At 39.5% G+C, this 23,174-nt stretch overlaps 1 protein-coding gene and 1 pseudogene across 1 annotated transcript; both read right to left on the bottom strand.

Moving 5' to 3' along the window:
* Positions 1-3,758: 3,758 nt before the first annotated feature.
* LOC100138196 (olfactory receptor 7G2-like) lies at positions 3,759-13,878 on the bottom strand (annotated as a pseudogene).
* Positions 13,879-14,397: 519 nt separating this feature from the next.
* On the bottom strand, positions 14,398-15,467 carry OR7G52 (olfactory receptor family 7 subfamily G member 52). Its single transcript, XM_002688807.4, has one exon. The coding sequence runs from the start codon at positions 15,388-15,390 to the stop codon at positions 14,398-14,400; it is 993 nt and encodes a 330-aa protein (XP_002688853.2). The 5' UTR covers positions 15,391-15,467.
* Positions 15,468-23,174: the final 7,707 nt, after the last annotated feature.

Genomic DNA, 23,174 nt, shown 5'->3' with positions numbered 1-23,174 from the left:
GAGTGAGGGCTACAGAGTGTATGACTTTCTTCTGATCATTTGGTGTTGAGGTAACAGGGCAGTGCTCCAGGAATCTTGCACTCAGCCTGAAGCTACCATCCTCCTCCTGGATCAGGGATACAGTTCTTCAGAACTCAAAGGTAGTGTTATATATACTCTTTGAGGAGGAACCAGCACCTTGCCCCAAGCCTGCACCACCATTTGACTGCTCCTTCCATGTTTCTGTTGGCTTTCCTTGTGGCCTAGATAGTAAAGAATCTTCCTGCAATGCAGAAGACCTGGATTCAATCCCTGGGTTGGGACGATCCCCTGGAGAAGGGAATGGCTACCCACTCCAATATTCCTGCCTGGAGAATTCCAAGGACAGAGGAACCTGGAGGATTACAGTCCAAGGGGTTGCAATGAGTCTGACATGGGACTGAGTGACTCACACTTTCACTTTCCCATGTTTCTGCATCCCCTCCCTTTCCTGATTAGCAACTGTCTGAATCTGCCCTTTGAAACTCAGGGAAGATCAAAGAGGCTGAATGAGCCTACAAATAAGAAACAGGGGATGCAGAAAGGATTTGTACTCTGGAGTCCCACAGAGTCCTCTTCAGTTTCAATTCAGGAAACTGTGCAACAATGGTTCTGGTCACTTCCTGCTAAAATGGGGCAGTTATTGTTGTTGTTGTTTACTTGCTAAGTCGTGTCTGACTCTTTGTGACCCCGTGAACTGCAGCCTGGCAATCTCCTCTGTCCATGGGATTTCCCAATCAAGAGTGGGTAAAATGGGGGCATAGTTCTCCCTCAATTTGGAGAATATACACTTAATTGGAAATATTTCTGAGTTCCAAATCCTGGATCTAAGTCTTGTATGATCTCAATCCCACTTCCTTGGTTCACTATTTTGGTGTAAGATATTCAGTTAGAAGTAGTTGGAGGAGTGAAAACTGGAATTTTAACTGACAAAATAAAGTTCATTCCCTGAGATAAGCCTGAAACCCAATCTGGACCTCTCACCTTGGGGAGAATTGCAGCCAGGTAGCCAGTTGTTTACTTTTATCTAAGGAGGTTTTAACTTCCAGTGTGGTATTAACATACACATATCAGAAACTATTAGCCATTACCTGTCTCCTTTTTCTACTAATATCTGATCTAAAGCAATTTCATTTTCCAAAAAATTCTAGTTGCAAGAGGACACCTTGAACCCATAAGGTTGCAGCTACCAGCTGCCAGCAGACATTGTTTTGAGAATGGCTGGTGACATCCCAAGTCTGCCACAGCTCAGAAAACTGAAGCTCTTAGCTATACAAGGACTTTTCATAAATCATGTTCATAATGCCAACTAGTATTATTACTTTGGATGTCTGAACTACAGCTATTCCATTTTTACTTTCAATTGCATTTATCTCCTTAATGGCCAAAACAGATGTCACCATTAATGACTTCAGTACTTTTTTTCATTATGAGAAGATACAAGAATCTGAGCTCATAAAATCTTTCCTGAAAGAAACTCTCTGAAGGCCTGTTCTGCAGTTCTTCCAGAACATAAAGCACCTCATTCAAGTTCCCCACCTTGGATTCATTTCAAAATGTGTTGAAAGTCAGTGGCTGTAGTAGCCACTGACCTAATCCTAAGAGAGGCAGATGGGAAGTGCCCAGTTTTCAGTTATCAGGGCCCCTTCAGGGTAATGAATTCAACCGTGGTTTGGGGGGCATTTCATGACTCTTTTGTCCCACAACTCTAGGAGTGTTCATTCTCAGATCTGGCAGAGATTTCTCTGATAGGCCACTCAATGTGCTATTACTGGACTAGGCCTTATTAACAGTAGCTGGAAGTCTCTGGACCACCTTCTTCCTAGTCTCTTTTGGTCTAGGAAAATATTCCCTCTTGTTATTTCTTCCCCTATCTAGAATTACACTATGACAATCATCAATCTCATATGAAGTTTTATATCATCATTTTATCAGAGGCTTAGTCACACGTTTGGTAATGAAAGAAACAATTTTGTAAAAATGGGCAATATAAAAATAAGATAGCTAGCAATATTAATGAGGTCATAAGTAAGAATTTTGGTCAAGAATTGTCTTTAGAAGCAGCCCAGTATATTCGAGATCATCTGAATTTACCTGTTCTATACCAATCCTTACCTTTAAGGGAAGCTATATATTGGCATTGCCCATAAGGCATCTAGCCCAATTTCCTACTGTTATTAGACTGATTACCCCCAGCATGGTTTAACTGTCCCCAGCCTAAGGGAGTATTTAAATTTAAATGACCACAGCCTGGGTGTTAATCTCTTGGTTGTAGACCATGGGGCATCTGATCTTCATCCAAGGATACATTATTGGCTTAAGCTTCAGAAATAAACTTAGAGTATTCTTTTAATAATTTACTTAAAGTTTGCACAATGTAACATAACAGAAAGGAATTATCTGAGAAGTGAGTCTTAGTGACTACTGACTTCAATAAAGAATTAGAATTTGATATCCATTGAAACATCTCTGCTTTTCTAAAATTACCTTCATTTTTATCAAATATAATTAAATCAAGATTAACTCATCCACAAGTTAAGTCTGATTCATTGATATTGAGATATTTTCCCCTTCCTTTTTTCCTGTGTCTTTTCTACTTCTGTCTTTCTAATAAGGATATCTGTGACTACATTTAAAGGCTATCCAGATAATCTTGGATAAACTCTTTCACTGAAAAGACTCTTTTTCCAAATAAGTAACATTCACCCTGTTGTCATATAAAGTAAGATTCACAAGATAGGAAGAATAGGAAGTGGACATATTGTTTTGGGAGCTACTATTCAAACTCACTACAGAGATGTTCTGGCAGACTCATAGAAAGATCTATTAAAAACTGGCTCAGGGAAGGAAAGTCAGTTTTCTATCTTTGGGCTTCATGTCCAAGTCTAACATTTTAATTTACTGTCACCATCTTTGTGGAGAACAATCTGAGGATAAGGGCATCTCATGCAGGAGTGGATGAGTACTTAGCTCTTGTTCCTGATGATCTCTGAAGTCTTTGTCATGAAAGATAACTTTCTTTATTGTTTAATATATTAGACAAAAGTTTCCTTTTTCTTATTACAACTGAAGTCTCCTCACTGATAAATTTCAGATATCTCACAATCACCTCAACCACCAAGGATGATGACAATTTTATAGATATTGAAACTGATTATAGTGGATGCTACTGGTGCCTCAGAAGGATGCTATTCACCAGTGACTGTGATGTGATGTGTGATGTGAACTCATTTCCCTTGCCTCATGGGAGGGATAATTCTAAGGTATGATTGTCATGGCCCTTTCCATAGTCAAACAGAAGCTAGTCTCAATTCAGGACCACAGCTTCCTTCATTCCTCCCTCAACCCCCACCCCAGCCCCCTGCCTCATCCACCTCCTACAACTTTCCTTTTCTGAGAGTCATCACAAACAAAAGTCACTCAAACTAGAACTCCTGGGTCATACTGCTTCTATAGAACATGAGCAAAGAAATAGAGTATGGAGAATTGAAATGTTGTGACAAACATCCCAGAGCTAGACTAAAAGCAAAGTTGGGCTCTGAGTCCAAGTTGCAATAGTTTAAATATGACTCCATCTAGTCATTTTGGAGGAATTGTACAATGGAAGAATCAAGTATTCTGGTTCATCTAGGGTGCCTATCATTTTGACTTGAGAAAACCAAGCCCGCACCCCCACCCAAAGACAATGTAATCACAGAACAAAAAAAGGCAACATATCAATGAGTTTCCTCAAGGATTCCTTCTTGTCCCTGTTTCTCAGGCTGTAAATAAATGATGTAAATAAATGGGTTCATTATTTAAGGACCACAATGTATCTCAGTGAGACTACTGCAATTTTTCTGGGCAAGCCAGTAACTGCAGAACTAATGTAAACCCCATGAGCTGTTCAACAGAACAAGGAAACAACCAACAGATGAGACCCACAAGTGGAAAAGGCTTTATACTTTCTATTCATTGATGACATTCTCAAAACAGAGGAGACAATTAGAGTATACGAGAAAATGGTCCCAGAGACAGAAACACCCCAAATAAGCTACCCATGAAATGTATTAGAATGTTGTTGATGAGGGTATCAAAACAGGCCAGCTTGATGACCTGAGGAAACTCACAGAATGAGTGAAGAATTTCCAGGTCTCTGCCGAAGGACAGCCTCAGTGCCATTGGACTGTGGAGCAGGGCATTCATAATGCTAAAGAACAGAAGGAATAGAATCAGCAGAACACAGAAAGGAGGGCTCGTGATAACTATGTCCCTTCTGCATGCATGTGTGCTAAGTCACTTCAGTCATGTTTGACTACATGCAACCCCATGGACTATATCCTGCCAGGCTTATCTGTCCATGAAATTCTCCAGGCAAGAATACTGGAGTGGGTTGTCATGCCCTCCTCCAGGGGGTCTTCCTGACTCAAGGGTTGAACTTGAGTCTCTTATGTCCCCTGTATTGGCAGGCAGATGCTTTACTACGGAGCCATGTGGGAAGCCCAGACATGTACCTTAGGGGTTGATAAATGATCACATAGCAATCATAGGCCATAATAGCAAGAAGAAAATTCTCCCAACAGGTCAAAAACAGGAAAAAAGCCATTTGGGTGAGGCAGCTTGCAGAAGTGGTGCTCTCATTCTGTGCTTACTTATTGACAAGCATCTTTGGGATGGTGGTTATGCTTAAACAGATGTCAGCAAAGGAAAGATTTGAAAGAAAGTAATACATGGGTGTGCAGAGGTGGGAATCAGAGATGACAGCCAGGATGCCAAGCAGGTTTCCAAGAACAGTGACCATGTATATGGACAGGAACAGTGAAGAGGATAAGCTGGAGTTCAGGATCTTCTGCCATTTCCAGGAGAAGGAAATCTGAAACTTCTGTTTGATTTCCTGATTCCTTGTTATGAAGAAATCGGATGGAAAATATCAGGTGGAGAAACAATAAAATTTATAATCTATGGGCTAGCTGCAGCATTAAAATTACTTTGGAACTTTTTCAAAATAACCATTCTTGGGCCCTGTTCCTGATTCCCTGATGACAAACACTAGAAATAAGGACTAACAATTAACATTTTTAATAAGGTCTCTAGATGATTCTGCCAAACAATGAATTTTGAAACCCACTTCTCTAGAAAAACACTCATCTATATAATGAACCCAAGAAAATAATTGAATCTTCTCTTCTGCCTATTTCTCCCTCCACTTACTTTATTAGCCAAAATATTTTGTTAAGCACTGATAACCTCACACACTGTGGCAAGTGCTGAGAGTAAAATAAAGAAATGTGTTTGTTAGCCATCTGTATGTCTTCTTTGGAGAAATGTCTATTTAGTTCTTTGGCCCAATTTTTGATTGGGTCATTTATTTTTCTGGAATTGAGCTGTAGGAGTTGCTTGTATATTTTTGAGAGTAGTTGTTTGTCAGTTGCTTCATTTGCTATTATTTTCTCCCATTCTGAAGGCTGTCTTTTCACCTTGCTGATAGTTTCCTTTGATGTGCAGAAGCTTTTAAGTTTAATTAGGTCCCATTTGTTTATTTTTGCTTTTATTTCCAATATTCTGGGAGGTGGTTCATAGAGGATCTTGCTGTGATGTATGTCGGAGAGTGTTTTGCCTATGTTCTCCTCTAGGAGTTTTATATTTTCTGGTCTTCCATTTAGATCTTTAATCCACTTTGAGTTTATTTTTGTGTATGGTGTTAGAAAGTGTTCTAGTTTCATTCTTCTACAAGTTGCCCAGCTTTCCCAGCACCACTTGTTAAAGAGATTGTCTTTAATCCATTGTATATTCTTGCCTCCTTTGTCAAAGATAAGGTGTCCATAGGTGCGTGGATTTATCTCTGGACTTTCTATTTTGTTCCAATTGATCTATATTTCTGTCTTTGTACCAGTACCATACTGTCTGTCTTGATGACTCTGGCTTTGTAGTAGAGCCTGAAGTCAGGCATGTTGATTCCTCCAGTTCCATTCTTCTTTCTCAAGATTGCTTTGGCTATTTGAGGTTTTTTGTGTTTCCATACAAATTGTGAAATTATTTGTTCTAGCTCTGTGAAGAATACTGTTGGTAGCTTGATAGGGATTGCTTTGAATCTATAAATTGCTTTGGGTAGTATACTCATTTTCACTATATTGATTCTTCCAATCCATGAACATGGTATATTTCTCCATCTATTATTGTCCTCATTGATTTCTTTCACCAGTGTTTTATAGTTTTCTATATATAGATCTTTAGTTTCTTTAGGTAGATATATTCCTAAGTATTTTATTCTTTTTGTTGCAATGGTGAATGGAATTGTTTCCTTAATTTCTCTTCCTATTTTCTCATTATTAGTGTATAGGAATGCAAGGGATTTCTGTGTGTTTATTTATATTGTACAACTTTACTATATTCATTGATTAGCTCTAGTAATTTTCTGGTGGAGTCTTTAGGGTTCTCTATGTAGAGGATCATGTCATCTGCAAACAGTGAGAGTTTTACTTCTTCTGGGCCAAAGAACTAAATAGACATTTCTCCAAAGATGACATACAGATGGCTAACAAACACATGAAAAGATGCTCAACATCACTCATTATCAGAGAAATGCAAATCAAAACCACAATGAGGTATCATTTCATGCCAGTCAGAATGGCTGGATCCAAAAGTCTACAGCAATAAATGCTGGAGAGGGTGTGGAAAAAAGGGAACCCTCTTACACTGTTGGTGGGAATGCAAACTAGTACAGCCACTATGGAGAACAGTGTGGAGATTCCTTAAAAAACTGGAAATAGAACTGCCTTATGACCTAGAAATCCCACTGCTTGGCATACACACCAAGGAAACCAGAATTGAAAGAGACACATGTACCCCAATATTCACCACAGCACTGTTTATAATAGCCAGGACATGGAAGCAACCTAGATGTCCATCAGCAGATGAATGGATAAGAAAGCTGTGGTACATATACACAATGGAGTATTACTCAGATATTAAAAAAGAATACATTTGAATCAGTTCTAATGAGGTGGATGAAACTGGAGCCTATTATACAGAGTGAAGTAAGCCAGAAAGAAAAACACCAATACAGTATACTAACACATATATATGGAATTTAGAAAGATGGTAACGATAACCCTGTATGTGAGACAGCAAAAGAGACACAGATGTATAGAACAGTCTTTTGGACTCTGTGGGAGAGGGAGAGGGTGGGATGATTTGGGAGAATAACATTGAAACATGTATAATATCATATATGAAACGAGTTGCCAGTCCAGGTTTGATGCATGATACTAGATGCTTGGGGCTGGTGCACTGAGATGACCCAGAGGGAGGATACAGGGAGGGAGGCGGGAGGGGGGGTTCGGGATGGGGAACACGTGTATACCTGTGGCAGATTCATGTTGATGTATGGCAAAACCAATACAATATTATAAAGTAATTAACCTCCAATTAAAATAAATAAATTTATATTAAAAAAAAAAAGAAATGTGTGTGCTCAGTCATGTCTGATCCCTCGAGACCTCATGAACTGTAGCCCGCCAGGCTCTTCTCTCCATGGAATTCTCCAGGCAAGACTACTGAGTGGGTAGACATTCCCTTCTCCAGGGGATCTTCCCAACCCAGGGATCAAATCCACATTTCCAGCATCTCCTGTGTTGAAAGGCAGATTCTTTATCACTGCACCACCTACAAAGCCCCTAAAATGAAGAAGACATTGCTGCATTTCTTCTTAATTATTATACAACTTCAAACAAAAAGAAATATAAGAATAAAATTACAAATTCTGTTTATTTATTCATAATTATGAATAAAATTATGAAGGAAGTTCATCCCTTAAGCTGGTAACTGGCATATGATTTTTTTTTTTAAAGCTGAGTATGAGTGAAAGGAAAAAACTGAATACATAGGCTCCTAAAACATCCAGATGAAAATAGCAATAATTTGCTAGTATTTAGAAGATAACAAGAATACTACAAGATAACACTAAATGTCAAACATCCTAGAAGGAGTGTCCCTGTAAGCAGAGGTTCTCCCTCTCCTAGTTAGTTAGTTATTGTTAGTGGCTTAGTCATGTCTGACTCTTTGTGACCCCATGGACTGTAGCCCTCCAGGCTTCTCAGTCCATGGAGTTCTCCAGGCAAGAATACTGAGTGGATAGCCATATACTTTCTTCAGGGATCTTGAGAGCCCAGGTTCTCCTACACTGCAGGCAGAATCTGAGTCACCAGGGAAGGCCTCTCAGTCTCTGGGGGTGGGGGGCCACGGGGGTTGGGGAGGCAGACAAATGTGGTCTTGACAGCCCTTATTGCTTGGAAGAGTACTTAGACTCAGAACTCTGAAATTAGTGGAGTTAATTAATTAATGGAGTTAATTAATGGACTCAGACTCTACTACTTGTTTTATGAAAACAGAAACTTGTCCAACTAAATGAGTAACCTAGTATCCTCATTGAGTAATGGGAATGTTTCCTCTTGAGAAATCTGTATGCAGGTCAAGAAGCAACAGTTAGAACCGGACATGGAACAACGAACTGGTTCCAAATTGGAAAAGGAGTACATCAAGACTGTATATTGTCACCCTGCTTATTTAATTTTCATGCAGAATATATCATGAGAAATGCTGGGCTGGATGAAACACAAGCTGGAATCAAGTTTGCTGGGAGAAGTATCAATAACCTCAGTTATGCAGATGACACCACCCTTATGGCAGGAAGAGAAATGGAACTAAAGAGCCTTTTGATGAAAGTGAAAGAGGAGAGTGAAAAACCTGGCTTAAAACTCAGCATTCAAAAAAGGAAGATCATGGCATCCAGTCCCATAACTTCATGGCAAATAGATGGCGAAATAATGGAAACAGTTCAGTTCACTTCAGTTCAGTCACTCAAATCATGTCCAACTCTGCAACCACATGGACTACAGCACACCAGGCTTCCCTATCCATCACCAACTCCTGGAGACTTCTCAAACTCAAGTCCATTGAGTCAGTGATGCCATCCAACCATCCCATCCTCTGTCATCCCGTTGTTGTCCTGCCTTCAGTCGTTCCCAGCATCAGGGTCTTTTCCAATGAGTCAGTTCTTCACATCAAGTGGCCAAAGCATTGGAGATTCAGCTTCAGCATCAGTCTTTCCAATGAATATTCAGGACTGAATTCCTTTAGGATTGAGTAGTTGGATCTCCTTGCAGTCCAAGGGACTCTCAAGAGTCTTCTCCAACACTACAGTTCAAAAGTGTCAATTATTTGTTGCTCAGCTTTATTTATAATCCAACTCTCACATCCATACATGACTACTGGAAAAACCATAGCTTTGACTAGATGGACCTTTGTTGGCAAAGTAATGTCTCTGTTTTTTTTTTTTTTTTTTTAAACTTTACATAATTGTATTAGTTTTGCCAAATATCAAAATGAATCCGCCACAGGTATACATGTGTTCCCCATCCTGAACCCTCCTCCCTCCTCCCTCCCCATACCATCCCTCTGGGTCGTCCCAGTGCACTAGCCCCAAGCATCCAGTATCGCGCATCGAACCTGGACTGGCAACTCGCTGCTATCCAAATGTCTCTGTTTTTTAACATGCTATCTATGTTTGTCATAGCTTTTCTTCCAAAGAGCAAGCATCTTTTAATTTCATGGCTGCAGTCACCATCTGCAGTGATTTGTGAGCCCCCCAAAATAACGTCTCTCACTGTTTCCATTGTTTCCCCATCTATTTGCCATGAAGTGATGGGACAGGATGCCATGATCTTCCTTTTTTGAATGTTGAGTTTTAAGCCAGCTTTTTCACTCTCCTCTTTCACTTTCATCAAGAGACTCTTTAGTTCTTCTTCACTTTCTGCCATCTGCGTGTCTGAGGTTATTGTTATTTCTCCAGGCAATCTTGATTCCAGCTTGTGCTTCAACCAGCCTGGCATTTTGCATGATGTACTCTGCATATAAGTTAAATAAGCAGGGTGACAGTATACAGCCTTGACATACTTCTTGCCCTATTTGCAGCCAGTCTGTTGTTCCATGTCCAGTTTTAACTGTTGCTTCTTGACCTGCATACAGATTTCTCAGAAGGCAGGTAAGGAGGTCTGGTATTCCCATCTCTTTCAGAATTTTCCACAGTTTGTGGTGATTCACACAGTGAAAGGCTTTGGCATAGTCAATAAAGCAGAAGTATATGTTTTTTTCTGGAGCTTTCTTGATTTTTTGATGATACAACAGATGTTGACAATTTGATCTCTGGTTCCACTGCCTTTTCTAAATACAGCTTAAACATCTGGAAGTTCATGGTTCACATACTGTTGAAGACTCACTTGGAGAATTTTGAGCATTACTTTGCTAGTGTGTGAGATGAGTGCAATTGTGAGGTAGTTTGAACATTCTTGGCATTGCCTTTCTTTGGGATTGGAATGAAAACCGGCTTTTTCCAGTCCTGTGACCACTGCTGAGTTTTCCAGATTTGCTGGCATATTGATTGCAGCACTTTAACAGCATCATCTTTCAGGATTTGACATAGCTCAACTGGAATTCCATCACCTCCAGTAGCTTTGTTTGTAGTGATGCTTCCTATGACTTTGCATTCCAAGATGTCTGGCTCTAGATGAGTGATCACACCATTGTGGTTTCTGGGTCATGAAGATCTTTTTTGTATAGTTCTTCTGTGTATTCTTGCCACCTCTTCTTAATAGCTTCTGTTTCTGTTAGTCCCACACTGTTTCTTCCTTTATTGTGCCCATCTTTGCATGAAATGTTCCCTTTGTATCTCTAATTTTCTTGAAGAGATCTCCCATTCTATTGTTTTCCTCTATTTCTTTGCACTGATCATTGAGGAAGTCTTTCTTATCTCTCCTTGCTATTCTTTGGAAATCTGCATTAAAATGGGTATACCTTTCCTTTTCTCCTTTGCCTTTAGCTTCTCTTCTTTTCTCAGCTATTTGTAAGACCTCCTCAGAAACAGTGACAGACTTTATTTTCTTGGGCTCCAAAATCACTGCAAATGGTGACTTCAGCCATGAAATTTAAAGATGTTTACTCCTTGGAAGAAAAGCTATGACCAACCTAGACAGCATATTAAAAAGCAGAGACATTACTCTGCTGACAGAGGTCTGTATAGTCTAAACTATGCTTTTTCCACTAGTCATGTATAGATGTGAGAGTTGTACCATAAAGAAAGCTGAGCACTGAAGAATTGACGCTTTTGAACTGTGGTGTTGGAGAAGACTCTTGAGAGTCCCTTGGACTGCAGGGAGATCAAGCCAGTCAGTTCTAAAGGAAATCAACCCTTAATATTCATTGGAAGGACTGATGCTGAAAATTGAAGCTCCAGTACTTTGGCCACCTGATGCAAAGAATCAATGACTCATTAGAAAAGACCCTGATGCTGGGAAAGGTTGAAGGCAGGACAAGAAGGAGATGACAGAGGATGAGATGGTTGGATGACATCACCAACTCAATGGACATGAGTTTGAGCAAGCTCCAGGAGTTGGTGATGGACAGGGAAGCCTGATGTGCTGCAGTATACAGGGTCACAAAGAGTCTGACATGAATGACTGAACTGAGCTTTTCTAGCATCAGGGTCTTTTCCAATGAGTTGACTGTTTGTATCAGGTGGCCAAAGTGTTGGAGCTTCAGCACCCATCCTTCCAAGGAGTACTCAGGGTTGATTTCCTTTAGGATACACTGGTTTGATCTCCTTGCAGTCCAAAGGTCTCTCAAGAGTCTTCTCCAGCACCACAAATCAAAAGCTTCAATCTTTCCATACTCAGCCTTCTTTATAATCCAAGTTTCACATCTGTACAAGACTACTGGAAAGACCATAGGTTTGACTATGTGGAATTTTGTCAGCAAAGTGATGTCTTTGCTTTTTATTATGCAGTCTAGGTTTGTCATAGCTTTCCCTCCAAGAAGCAAGTGTATTTTAATTTAATTTCATTCATATACTGATATCCTAATATTTAGAATATGACTGTATTTGAGATAAGATCTTTGAAGAGGTAATTTGGTTAAAATGGAATCATTAAGGTGAACCTTAATTCAACGAGAGATTTGCATACATGCATACAGAGGAAAGACCACATGAAGAGAATATGGCCAGCTACAAGCCAAGAAAAATGGCCTCAAAAGAAACCAGTCTTGCTGACACCTTCATCTAGGCTTCCAATCTCCAGAACTGTGACAATAACTTTGTTATTAAGCCACCCAGTCTGTGCTACTCTGCTATGGCAGCGCTAGCTTCCTGGGGGCTCAGATGGTAAAGAATGCCTGGGAGACCTGGGTTCAGTCCCTGGAGTGGGAAGACCCCCTGGAGAAGGGCATGGCAACCCACTCCAGTATTCTTGCCTGGAGAATTCCCATAGACAGAGGAGCCTGGTGGGCTGCAGTCCATGGGGTCACAAAGAGTCAGACATGACTAAGTGACTAAGCACACAGCACAGCAAACTAATACATTGTACAGACCCCTTCACCACCAGCACAAGATTTAAAGTAAACATCTGAACATTTTATAGCACCCATGTTTGTGAGGGGGAGGATTTCTACTCAGGAGAAAAATGGGTCCTGCCATTATAGAGAGAGTGTATGATCCCAGTGGAAAAAGTCCTTGGTGAGAATTCATACAAACATATATGTGAACATGTCAAAAACAGAGTCAGAGTTTGTTGGGGGTCACGAGGGTCTTGGTTTTAATCTTATGTCTCTCCTCACTGCTTCTACTGTAAGAAATTATAGTGTAACAATATTAAAGAGACTTTGTGTTACCTGGCTGACATCACTGAAGTATGGTGCTTGATATATCTCCCGTGGATCTTGAAGGCAGATCTGTCCTTAGAAGGACCAGACAAACTGATTGAGGCAACGGGCTCCAGGTCAAGAAAGATCATCTCTGGAAGGAGGTTCACGTGTCCTGCTTCCTTACTGAGCATGGACCGTTGAGTGAGGTGGTCACAGGGAGACTCTTGCAATCTCTGCATCCCTGGGGATCAATAACTAAAGCTCCTCATTAGACAAGCTATTTTAGTGTCATGCTGATCCCTGGACCTTCCAGATCAAGACTCTAGAATGGATGAGTTCATGATGGCCAATGTCTGACCCTCTGAGGCAAGGTAGCTGCACACCATCTACTTCTTTCCACTTCTGTTTGGACAGCTTTGTTTCAATCAACATAGGTAGTTAATTCCTTTTCAGAGTTCATATCCACCTTTTCCAATTTTGCCACAATAATTTCATTGTATATTTCCTTTTTCTTAGTTTATTGAGAAATAATTAACACACATCATTGCATAAGTTTGAGGTATACAGCAGATAATTTGATTTACATATATTATGAAGTGATTATCACAACAAGTTCAGCTAACAGTCATAATCAAGAGATACAATAAAAAGACAGAAAAAAGAAGGAAAATACATTTTCTTACTTTAAAGATTAACTACTTTCCTATATATCGTACGTCAGTGTTAACTGTGTCATCATGTTGTACATTGCACCCCTAGTGTTTATTTATCTTTTCTGAGGTGTAAATGATTTACATTATTAGATTAGTTTCAGATGTACAATGTAGTCATTCAAAATTTTTATAAATTAATCTGCATTTAAAGTTATTATATATTTTATGGGGGTATGTGTTGTGTTGGTTTCTGCTGTACAATGAAGTGAATTATCAAATATTGGCTACATTTACAATACAATACATCCCTGTAGCTAATTTATTTTATACATAGTAGTTTGTACCTTTTAAGCCCTTGCCAATTTCTTGCCTCTCCTACCTTCTTCTTCCCACTAGTAACAACTGGGTGGTTCTCAATATCTGTGAGTCTGTTTAATTTTGTTACATCCACTCATGCATTTTATTTTTTAGATTTCACATGTAAGTGATAGCATACTTTATTTGTCTTTCTCTCTGTGACTAATTTCACTATCATAGTAACCCCCAAGTCCATTCATGCTGTAGCAAATGGCAATATTTCATTCCTGTCTATGGCTGAGTAATATTGTATATATATATATATATATATGCAATATATATATATACATATACATATATATATATATACATGCAATATATATACATGAAAGTGTGAAATTGTTAGTCTCTCAGTTGTGTCTGACTCTTTGTGACCCCATGCACTGTAGCTCACAATGTGCCTCTGTTCATGGGATTTCCCAGGCAAGAATACTGGAGTGGGTTGCCATTTCCTTCTCCAGGGGATCTTCCTGACCCAGGGATTGAACCTGGGTCTCCTTTATTGCAGGAGTTTTCTTATATGTATTATTTATATATAACTCATTTATATACATATAGTCAATTACCCATTACATATTCTTGCCTCTTTTGTTGGATATCAATGATCCACATATGATCTATGCTACAGAATGTCCATGCACACTTGAAAAAAATGTATATTCTGCCACTTACAAATGGAATATTCTACATATATCTATTAACTATTATTTTGCCTCGCTCTATAAACACAAGGCAAAGGTAGATGGCACAACCACAGAAAAGAAGATGTCCCATTGATGAGTTTTCTCAAGGCTCCCTTCATGTCCCTGTTTCTCAGGCTGTAGATAAAAGGGTTCATCATCTGAGAAACCACAATGTACATAACTGAAGCCACTGCAGTCTTCCTGGATGAGCCAGTCAGGATAGAACTTATATAAACTCCAAAACCTGTCCCATAGAATAAGGAAACAACTGACAAGTGAGACCCACAGGTGGAAAAAGCTTTCAGCTTTGCACCCACTGATGGCATTCTCAAAACAGAGGAGACAATTTGAGTATAAGAGAAAATGATGCCAGAGAGGGGAACGACACCAAATATGCTACCCACCAAATATAACAAAAGGTCATTGATGTGAGTATCAGAACATGTTAGCTTGACAACCTGAGCAAGTTCACAGAAAAAGTGAGGGATTTCCAGGTTCTTACAAAAGGACAGCCGCAATGCTGTCAGACTGAGGAGCAGAGCATTCAGAATGCTTAGCAACAGTGAGAATATAATCAGCAGGCCACAGGTTTGTGGGTTCATGATAATTGAGTATCTTAAAGGGTGACAAATGGCCACATAACGGTCATAAGCCATGACAGTAAGGAGAAAATTTTCCAGAAAGGCAAAAACCATGACGAAGCACATCTGGGTGAGGCAGCCTGAATATGTGATGCTCTGATTTTGTGCTTGGATGTTGACCAGCATTTTGGGGATCGTGGCTGTGCTCATGCAGATGTCAGTAAAGGACAGGTTGGAGAGGAAGAAGTACATGGGGGTGTGGATGTGGGGGTCACAGCTGACAGCCAGGATGATGAGCAGGTTTCCCAGGAGAGTGATCAGGTACATGGACAGAAACAGGAAGAAGATGTGGAGCTGTAGTTCTGGATCATCTGTCAATCCCAGGAGATAAAAATTGGAAACATCTGTTTGATTTCTGGTTTCCATATTGTTGATGAATCTGAAGGAAAAATGGAGTGAAAATAAAATAAAATGAAGGATCCCCAGGTGAGCAGCAGCAGCCCTTGGGAACTGATTAGAACTGCAAATTCTTGGTATCACTGTAGGTTTACTGCTGATAAACTCTAGGGGCAAGGGCCAGAAATTCAAGTTTCAACAAACCCACCAGATGAATTTGATATATGATAAAGTTTGAAAAAACAGTGCTTAAATTTGAACATAAAGAAATAAAATTCTATGTATATTGTAAATCCAAGAGATCATTTAAATATTTCCCTTTGCTAATTTTCCCCTCCATCATCACATTTCACACTTTGTTGACTTTTATTTTTATTGATCACCAACAGCCCTGGGATTTCTTTGGAAGGAATGATGCTAAGGCTGAAACTCCAGTACTTTGGCCACTTCATGCGAAGAGTTGACTCATTGGAAAAGACTCTGATGCTGGGAGGGATTGGGGGAAGGAGGAGAAGGGGACGACAGAGGATGAGATGGCTGGATGGCATCACCGACTCGATGGACGTAAGTCTGAGTGAACTCCAGGAGTTGGTGATGGACAGGGAGGCCTGGTGTGCTGCGATTCATGGGTTCGCAAAGAGTCAGACACTACTGAGTGACTGAACTGAACTGAACTGAACTGAACACTTTTTCACACCTTGTGCCAAATGCTGAGACTGAAATAAAGAATAAAATATGACATTTCCTTCAGAATCATTTCTTGCCTCAAACACGCAGAAAGATGAGAATGCATATATCTAATCTGTCTTGTGGAGTGTGGTGCCCCGAACTTAACATACCTCAAAATGACTTGAGGGGCTTATCAGATTATAGATGGGTTATCAGATCTAAGTTAAATTTATCATATCTGAGTTATAATATATCTCTATTCATCCATGCGAACACTTAGGTAAGATGAGGTTATATCAAGGTTACGAAATACACAGTGGATAGAAAATATTAAGTCTGAGCTCAGATCTTCTCACCACTGAGTTGACTCTGGATAGTATAGAATTAGCATTCCCAAACCAACACTCAGATTTTATAATTTCCCTTTAACAGTTTAATATTTTCATCTTGAAAACATGCCAGATCTTTTCTCCTGCCTATAATATATGTTCGTCTCTACCCATGAAGTATTGTGTAACAGGTCACGGCATCTATACAGGTATATGATCTGCACCTGAGCAAAGACTAGAAATGACATATATCCTCACCCATAACAATTTTTTACTTGACCTTTTCATAAAACCAGATCTTTATTTTTGGTAGTTTATAAATGTCAAAAGTAAGATTCATTTACAATAGTAACAAAATAGAATACTTTTAGAAAAGATGTTGATTATGTTTGAGTTTGATGTTTTATTGTGTCAATTTTCACTTTAAAAAAGAAAACGTCATGTAGATTCCTTCATGATATGCAACTCATCTGCATTAGCAATTAATTCTAACAGAAGCTGGACAAATATCACATTCTGTGTTTCATCCTAGGGGGATTTCTTCCCCTAAGATGATAGGTGAGATATCATTAAAAAAAAAAAAAAAAAACAGCTAGATGAGAGAGAATTAAATGCATAAGCTTTAAAAAATAGATTAAAATAGCAAAGATTTGGGCTTCCCAGTTGGCTCAGTGGTTAAGAATCTGCCTGCCAAAGCAGGAGCTGTAGGAGACGCGGGTTTGATCTCTGGATTGGGAAGATCCCTTGGAAGAGGAAATGGCAAGCCACTCCAATATTCTTGCCTGGGAAATCCCATGGACAGAGGAGCCTGGTGGGCTACAGTGCATAGGGTCACAAAGAGTCAGACACAACTGAAGAGACAGCATGCCTGCAGAGCAACAATTTTTGGTCCTTAGAAGACAGGAAACTACAAGATAAGACAGATATATGACACTTCAAAAATATTCAGGCATTGAAACTTCCCTAGTGATCTACCTCCTAATGTAGGCAAGGTGGGTTCCATCCCTGGTCTTGGAACTAAGATACATCATGCCATGCGGCAACTAAGCCTGTGCACCATAACTCCTGAGCCCACCGCCTCTAGAGGCTCCTGTTGCAACAAGCAAAGTTTGTGCACCACAGGGAAAAGCCCACATGCCACAACTAGCAACAAAGAGTCCAGCACTGCAGCAAAGACCCAGTGAAGGCAAAATAAAAATTGTATAGCTGAGCACCAAAGAATTGATGCTTCAAACTGTGGTGCTGGAGAAGACTCTTTTTTTTTTTTTTTTTTTGCCTAGATGACTCTTAAGAGTCCCCTGGACAGCAGGGAGATCAAACCAGTGAGTCCTAACGAAAATCAACACTAAATATTCATTGGAAGCTCTGATGCTGAAGCTGAAGCTCCAATACTTTGGTCATCTGATGGAGTCAACTGGTTGGAAAAGATCCTGATGCTGGGAAAGATTGAGGGCAAAAGGAGAAGAGGGTGGCAGAGGATGAGATGGTCAGATAGCATCACTGACTCAATGGACATGAGCAAATTCCAAGAGATGGTGAAGGACAGGGAAGCCTGGAGTGCTGCAGTCCATGGGATCACAAAAAGTTGGATACGACTGAGTGACTGAACAACAACATATATATTCAGGCACCCTACAGGATTATAAAACAATAGTCTTCCGCAGTTGGGGGAGAGAGATGTGGCTATGTCAGTCCTTATTAGCTGGTATATTATTTAGACTCAAATACTATGAACTTAATCCAGGACCAGTACTTTCTTTGAGAATTCAAAAATTGTTCAACTGTGTAAGAAACTTCAATGTACTCATTTGTTTAGTGGGAGCTATTATAAAATATTATGGAATATTGAAATGATGAGAAATGAATAAAGAGCCATCAGCATAATACTCAGCATATGAGACCTTTGTACTCACCTATCCTATTTTAAAATTTTCTTCATGAACAAAGGCACCTGTCTCATTACACTCCTAGGAAGGAAGCAGTGATCAGATTAAAAGAATACAATAGAAAGGGGGAATGAATATTGTTCCATGGCAACTGAAAATTTCAGAGATGTGTTATGAGCTTAAACTCTAGTTAGAAATCATTATCACATAGAAAAGATATGAAGGAAATATTGATGATATCCATGTTCATTGGCCATGGACACATGATGAAATAGATAGAAATTAAAATGAAATAAATGATAAAATAAATCAGATACTCAAATCAGTACCAATTATGAAAATGTTAAGATAAATTTTTTAATGACAAAGCCTACAATTTTAGAAAATTTAAAATATATATTGAACACTTACAAGTAATAATCCACAACAAATATAAACCTGGAGGATTATTCAAGCAAAGAAATACAGAAATAAGTACAAGCAGCATTCCCATCTTGTGAAAAGTACCAAATTCCCACACATCACAGTCCTCATTCTAGGTGTTTTATTGCAATAAATAACACAGACGTATATGGAGTCCCCATATCATGTGTTAGAAAATCTTGATGCTTTTCCTTTCTCAAGAGAACCACTAAATGAATTACATTATACATTATTCTTCAACAATTTTTACTGTAAGAAGGTTTATTGTTTTGTGAACAATTGCATTGTACTGCATTTTGAAGTTTTATATAGTTAGGACCACATGCTGCTGCTGCTAAGTCATTTCAGTCGTGTCCAACTCTGTGCGACCCCATAGACGGCAGCCCACCAGGCTCCCCCATCCCTGGGATTCTCCAGGCAAGAACACTGGAGTGGGTTGCCATTGCCTTCTCCAATGCATGAAAGTGAAAAGTGAAAGTGAAGTCGCTCAGTCATGTCCGACTCTTAGCGACCCCATGGACTGCAGCCTACCAGGCTCCTCCATCCATGGGGTTTTCCAGGCAAGAGTACTGGAGTGGGCTGCCATTGCCTTCTCCTAGTATATGTCATTTACAATTGGTGTTCTTGTGTAATTTACCTTCTCTTTGTTGTTGATATTTTTAATCGCTTTTCATTAATTTTAATTACCAGAGTATTTCACTATGTTGTTGTGTGTGTGCTCAGTCATGCAGTCGTGGCCAACTCTTTGAAACCCCATGGATTGTAGCCCCTCAGGCTCCTGTGTCCATGGGGATTCTCAAAGCAAGAATATTGGAGTGGGTTGCCATTTCCTCCTCCAGGGGATCTTCCCAACCAGTGATCAAAACCAAGTCTCCCACATTGCAGGCAGATTTTAAGACTATATTATTACATCATACTTTATTTCTCTGTTTCCTAACTCATAGGTGTTATGGTTAATACATTTGTCTTACATATGTTTGTGAACACATGCACAATATAAAACAATGCGAGGGGGAACACTATCACATTCAAGATGATTTTGACTCTCAGGAGGAGGGAATAAGATCTGAAGGGGATACAAAATGGATGCCTTTTGTATGTGTATTATTTTCTTACATTATATTTAAGACCTGAAGTTGGGAACAGAATGTCACCATTTTAAAGTTTCAAAGGAGTTTAAGGATTGTTATATTTTTTAAAAGGTGTTATACTATCTTTGCTGTCCATGTATTACATTCTTGCAAATTTTATAGATACAGGTTTTCTAGGAGGACAGCCAGCTAAGGCTCCATGTGTCTCTACTTATCCCTTGTGTCTTTGCAGCCCAAGTACAGCAATAAAGCAAACGAACTTCTGTGCAGTGGTATTTGAAGAACCAGAAAGGGAAATAAAGGAAAAACTGACCAAATCTCTTCCCCACAACCACCACGGCATTCAAGCAAATGTCAGAAAGTTTTGTGAGGCATCAGGTTTGAGAAAGACATATTTCTGCTTAGGAGAATAAAGAGTATATAAAGACTTCTTCCATTTTTAGAGGAAATAGAAGACCAGCAGATTGAGAACTGGGTGAGCATTGGTACAAACTTGTCAACAAAAAGACAGGTTGTCTGGAATCTCATAGGACACTTCATCCTGACCATTACATGCTTGGACTCTGCTCATTGTGTCCCTTAGATAAATTTTTAGTAAAACACCTTTTCCTGTTACCAAAAAAAAAAAAAAAAATCCCCAAATCATTAACTAAGGGACTTTACCTGACTGGCATCAGTGTGTAACAGTGCTTGACATGACATGATGCTCGGATATTGGAGACAGATGAACTGTCCTCAGGAAGGGCAGACAGAGCATGTGAGACCTTGAACTCCTAGTCAAGAAGGATCACCTCTGAAAGCTGGTTCAGATGTGCCTTTCCTAGGAAGACAAGGGCTGTTTCATATCACAGGCTGACGGCTAACCATAGCTATACCCCTGGGGATCAATAACCAAATTCCTCATTAGACAAATATTTTTGGTGCCATTCTGATCCCTGGGCTGTACAAATCCTTAAAGACCACAGCAGTACAAGAGAGAATTTCATGATGGATAATCCTTGACTTTCTTAGGCCAAGTGTACGCCATGTATTCTATCCACCCATTCATATACACCTGCATTTCACATATAAACATTCATTTCCTAATTAATTCCAGGCTTCATTCCTATTGTTTGCTGGGGGAGGGGGGGTGGACACGGAATTGTGTTTTATTTATTTATTTTTTCGTGGGAAGGCATTATATTTTAAATATAGCAATGTGAACCTGTTAATTCCAAACTCCCAATCTATTCCTTATTAATGTTACATAAAAGGCATCTCTATTTAATTTATAAAATCAGAAAGCCTGATTCCAATTTTAAGTGTAGAAACCTATTTTACATATTGGCCAAATAATATATTTATAAACAATTAAGATATCAGAGATCAAATTGCCAACATTTGGAGGATCATAGAGAAAGCAAGGGAATTTCAGAAAAACATCTATTCTGTTTCACTATAGCCTTTGACTGTGTGTATCATAACAAACTGTGAAAAGCTCTTAAAGAGATGGGAATACCAGACCATCTTATCTGTCTCCTAAGAAACCTGTATGCAGGTCAAGAAGCAACAGTTATAACCCTGTATGGAACAACTGATTGGTTCAAGATTGAGAAAGGAGTAAGACAGGGCTGTCTGTTGTCACCCTGTTTGTTTAACCTATACACTGAGCACATCATGAGAAATGCCAGGTTGGACGAGTTACAAGCTGGAATCAAGATATGCAGATGATACCACTGTAATGGCAGAAGGTGAAGAGGAACTAAACAGCCTCTTGATGAAGGTGAAGAAGGAGGGTGAAAAAGCTGGTTTAAAGCTAAATATTAAAAATCTAAGATCATGGCATCCAGCTGCATTACTTCATGGCAAATAGAAGAGGAAAAGGTAGAAGTAGTGACAGATTTCCCCTTTCTGGGCTCTAAAATCACTGTGGATGATGGCTGCAGCCATGAAACCAGAAGACAATTGTTTTTTGGCGGGAAAGCTATGACAAATCTAGACAGGGTGTTGAAAAGCAAAGACATTACTCTGTTGACAAAGGTCCGTATAATCAAGGCTATGATCTTCCCAGTGGCCACATATGGTTGTGAGAGCTGGATGGTAAAGAAGGCAGAGCACCAAAGAATTGACGCCTTCAAACTGCGGTGCTGGAGAAGATTCCTGAAAGTCTCTTGGACAGCAAGAAGATCAAACTAGTCAGTCTTAAGAAAAATCAATTCTGAATACTCATTAGAAGAACTGATGCTGGAGATGAAGCTCCCATATTTTGGTCATCTGATGTGAACAGCCGACTCATTGGAAAAGTCCCTGATGCTGGGAAAGATTGAGGGCAAAAGGAGAAGAGGGCATCAGAAGATGAGATGGATGGGTGGCATCACCAATGAAATGGACATGAACTTGGGCAAACTTTGGGAGACGGTGAGGGACAGGGAGGCCTGGTGTGCTGCAGTCCATGGGGTCAAAAAGAGTCAGACATGACTGGGTGACTTCACAACAACAACAACAAGATGTTGTAACATTCAAACAATTAGAGATATTTCATCTTTAGATACATTGATGTTTTCTTAATTTTTGTTGTCTGTATTTTACCCAGCAAAATCTAATCTATTCTCAGTGATGCATTGTGACTGTGATCAGTATATACAGATTTCATAATCTCTTTTTAGACTTTAATAACCAATCTTTCCAATTTTTACACAATAGAGTCAATGTATTTTCCTTTAATTGAATTGTAGTTCTTCATTTTCAGTTGTATTGTGATAAAAGACAAATCACTGAAAGGCACTAGTGTGCAGTTTTGTCTATTAGTTCACATGAGATTTCATCCATTACTTGAGTTGTGAATGGTGCTCCATTCAATATTCACTTAAAAACATTTTTCTTTAGAAACTTCAGTATTTTCCTTTGTTCGTTAATTTATCTTCATTCTAACTCTTTCTATATGAATTTACTTTTTTAATTTTAATTTTATATTTTAAAAGTTTTATTGGAATATAGTTGATTTACAAAGTTGTGTCAGTTTCAGGCGTACAGCTGCTGCTGCTAAGTTGCTTCAGTTGTGTCCGACTCTGTGTGACCCCATAGATGGCAGCCCATCAGGCTGCTCTGTACAGCAAAGTGATTCAATTATATCAGAGCATTGAATTCAGAAGGTTGGGTATGGCACTCAAAAATGTGCCCTTCTAGGGCTTCCCTTGGAGAAGGCAATGGCACCCCACTCCAGTACTCTTGCCTGGAAAATCCCATGGGCGGAGGAGCCTGGTAGGCTGCAGTCCATGGGGTCACTAAGAGTCAGACACGACTGAGCGACTTCACTTTCACTTTTCACTTTCATGCATCGAAGGAAATGGCAACCCACTCCAGTGTTCTTGCCTGGAGAATCCCAGGGACCGGGGAGCCTGGTAGGCTGCCGTCTATGGGGTCGCACAGAGTTGGAC

The sequence above is a fragment of the Bos taurus genome, chromosome 7 (assembly GCF_002263795.3).
Source record: "Bos taurus isolate L1 Dominette 01449 registration number 42190680 breed Hereford chromosome 7, ARS-UCD2.0, whole genome shotgun sequence".
Taxonomy (NCBI): Eukaryota; Metazoa; Chordata; class Mammalia; order Artiodactyla; family Bovidae; genus Bos; species Bos taurus.
Note: the sequence above shows the minus strand (reverse complement) of the source record. Positions and strands in the feature narration are given on the sequence as shown.